Genomic DNA, 2,500 nt, shown 5'->3' on the forward strand with positions numbered 1-2,500 from the left:
GCGCCAGGCGGCCGATCGCCACTGCTCGACCGCCAGTTTCCTTAGGGTGCCAGGGGGGCCTGCCTTTCTGTGACTCACCAATTGGCCCTGGGACACTTCCAAGGGAAATGGCTGACATATTCCCTCTTCCTAAGCCATTGGTTCACAAAGGTATGAGTATGATACTCATATACTTCTGCTTTCCGAGTGGGTAGTTAGTACTCCAGCCTCCTTAATTGTCCTCTAGGCCTCTGGTTTTGGAGACCAGGGAAGGAGTCAGAGGTAAGCTTCAAGTGTCATCTTTCAGATCACCACCCACTAGGAAATGGAACATCTCAAGGTGGGATCAGTAATCTAGCTCTTTTCAACACCATGAGGATTCGTATCATTGGCATCCAACTCCCCGAGGACTACAAGATCATCTATGTGGATGTGGATTTCTACTGGAAGAAACACCCAAAGGAAGGCCCAGCATTGCCTGGACCTGGTCTGGACTCAAGATCTCTGCAGCCAAATCAAAAGCCATGGCTCCGGGTCTCAAAAGCCACAATGCATGGCTGTGTATCCAGAGAATTGATCGAGGGTGGTTGCAATACTAAGGGAAGAGTAAGAGTTGTGTCCATGTGGATGCCGGCTTTGTTTTAACAATTGCTTAAAGTGAAATGGCTGTGTTTTGCCAGTTAAGTATCAAGATGGGAAACTAAAGGAAATTGCAGGGTCAAGGAATGCTTTTCAATAAGCATATATACAGAAAGAAGTTCGTAATTAGAATTCTAATTACCATGAGAAACAACTTTCTACAGTAAGGAGAGATCTTATCAAAGGAAAAATCAACTTGTGTTTGTGCTTGTATACATCATACACATTGGAGAGTTTGGCAGAATCCGCCGCTTGATTCACTGTTGGATGCTGCTGCTTTGGGCTTTGGATTCATTCTTCCAACGCACATTGTTTGGTGTGACGTAGAACTTTGCCTGTTGAATGCAAAGCAGACAGTGTCTCATTGCTACAGGCACTATTATAGGAGCTCTAGCCTACTGTATTTTTTTCATTTTGATGCAGTTAGGTTTCATGTATTGCCTTACTTCTCTATCGGTAATTTTTACACCTTTTCTACGTTTTTCATATATGTTTTATAGATATCTATTTTATACAGCTAGCCTTTTTTAATGATATGCTCACTCACAACTAACTCGCGACACGTAATTTGAAGAGCTACCCTAACTCACACATCCTAGAACAAGGAGCATGTCACACATACTGATTGTAGTCCAGCCAGGAACACAACATGGCCAATGACAATATCATCCTCCTGAATGCCGTATTCACCAAAGCACAGAAGATACTTGGTGAGAGTAAAGGCATCTGTATTAACCACGCAGACACATTGCCATTGGTGGATATGACCTTGCAGATAGGCTAGCAGAGCTTGGTAGGACAGAGCCCCCAATTGAGTTGTTTATTCAACCAACTCGAGAACTCATAAGCTGTAGAGAAACAATAGCGGGACAAACCACTGCATTCTCTGCAGCAACGTCATTAGGAGCCGAAGTCATTCTTTACCACTGTGATGTCGTAGACATTACTGGCCTTATCAACTGCTGCTGTGAGCATTACGGAGCCACATTTTTGCACCTTTAAAATGGTGTTGCAGGCTGTGCCACATGGTTTGTATTCATCGTGGAGGAAGCTTTTATTGCCATCGCAAGTCTATACGCAAGGAATACCAGGCCACTCCATCATGACCAGCGCCACAGCAGGAGCCCCTCTCCTGACCCGATCCTTAGTACCTCTGTAATATTTAAGAGTTTGTACCATTTACAATGATAAAACACAAAGCCCTCATGGACCTTCATTCGGTTACCGTAAAACCGATAGTAGTCTTAAAGGGGATAACGGCAGTAATAATTCTTTTCTATCGTTCTTTTCTTTTGTACCATATCATCGGTATCGTATAATCATATAACCATCGCTATTTATATCACCACTAGCATTACCGTTATTGTCTCATTATCATGTCTATCATTTTTCAGGCTCATTGCCATAAAAAAGCATTATCTCTGATATCAGCAGCGGAGTCCTTAACACTTCTGCCTTTTCCCCTACTTCCATCTACTCCTCTTTCTCTTTCTCACCGCTTACTCCCCTTCCTTCTCTTCTCCTTCCTTCTCATCTCAGGTTTCATCTTCAACACCCTCCCTTCCTCCTTCCCCTTTCCCTCTCCCTGCATCCACCTCACCATCATCTACTTCCTGAGCATCATTCTCTTTCAACCTTACTACCTAAACGCCCCTTCTCGGTAGGCTCTAGACATCTGGATGGGCGTGTGCACCGCCTTCATCTTCGCCGCCCTGCTGGAGTTCACCGTCGTCAACTACTACTGGAGGAAAAAGCTCACCAACAAGTGTCACAACCCGTGCCGCTCCAGGACCACTTCGGACAGCTGGATGGAGCTCATGCCGGTAAGGGGGAGAGAGGGCGAGCGTGGTGGAAAGGGCGGAAGGCAGAAGGTGAAGGGGAT

General features: G+C 45.2%; 1 protein-coding gene across 1 annotated transcript in view; it reads left to right on the forward strand.

Moving 5' to 3' along the window:
• The window catches only part of LOC122264438 (glycine receptor subunit alpha-2-like), a 274,107-nt gene that overhangs the window by 267,655 nt on the left and 3,952 nt on the right, over window positions 1-2,500 (forward strand). Inside the window, exon 10 of the mRNA XM_086531683.1 lies at window positions 2,283-2,441. Within this exon, the coding sequence (XP_086387809.1) occupies window positions 2,283-2,441 (159 nt within the window). The remainder of the gene's footprint in view (window positions 1-2,282; window positions 2,442-2,500) is intronic.

Source organism: Penaeus japonicus, unplaced genomic scaffold, assembly GCF_977035675.1.
Source record: "Penaeus japonicus unplaced genomic scaffold, GWHDUDI00000001_assembly GWHDUDI00000003, whole genome shotgun sequence".
Taxonomy (NCBI): domain Eukaryota; kingdom Metazoa; phylum Arthropoda; class Malacostraca; order Decapoda; family Penaeidae; genus Penaeus; species Penaeus japonicus.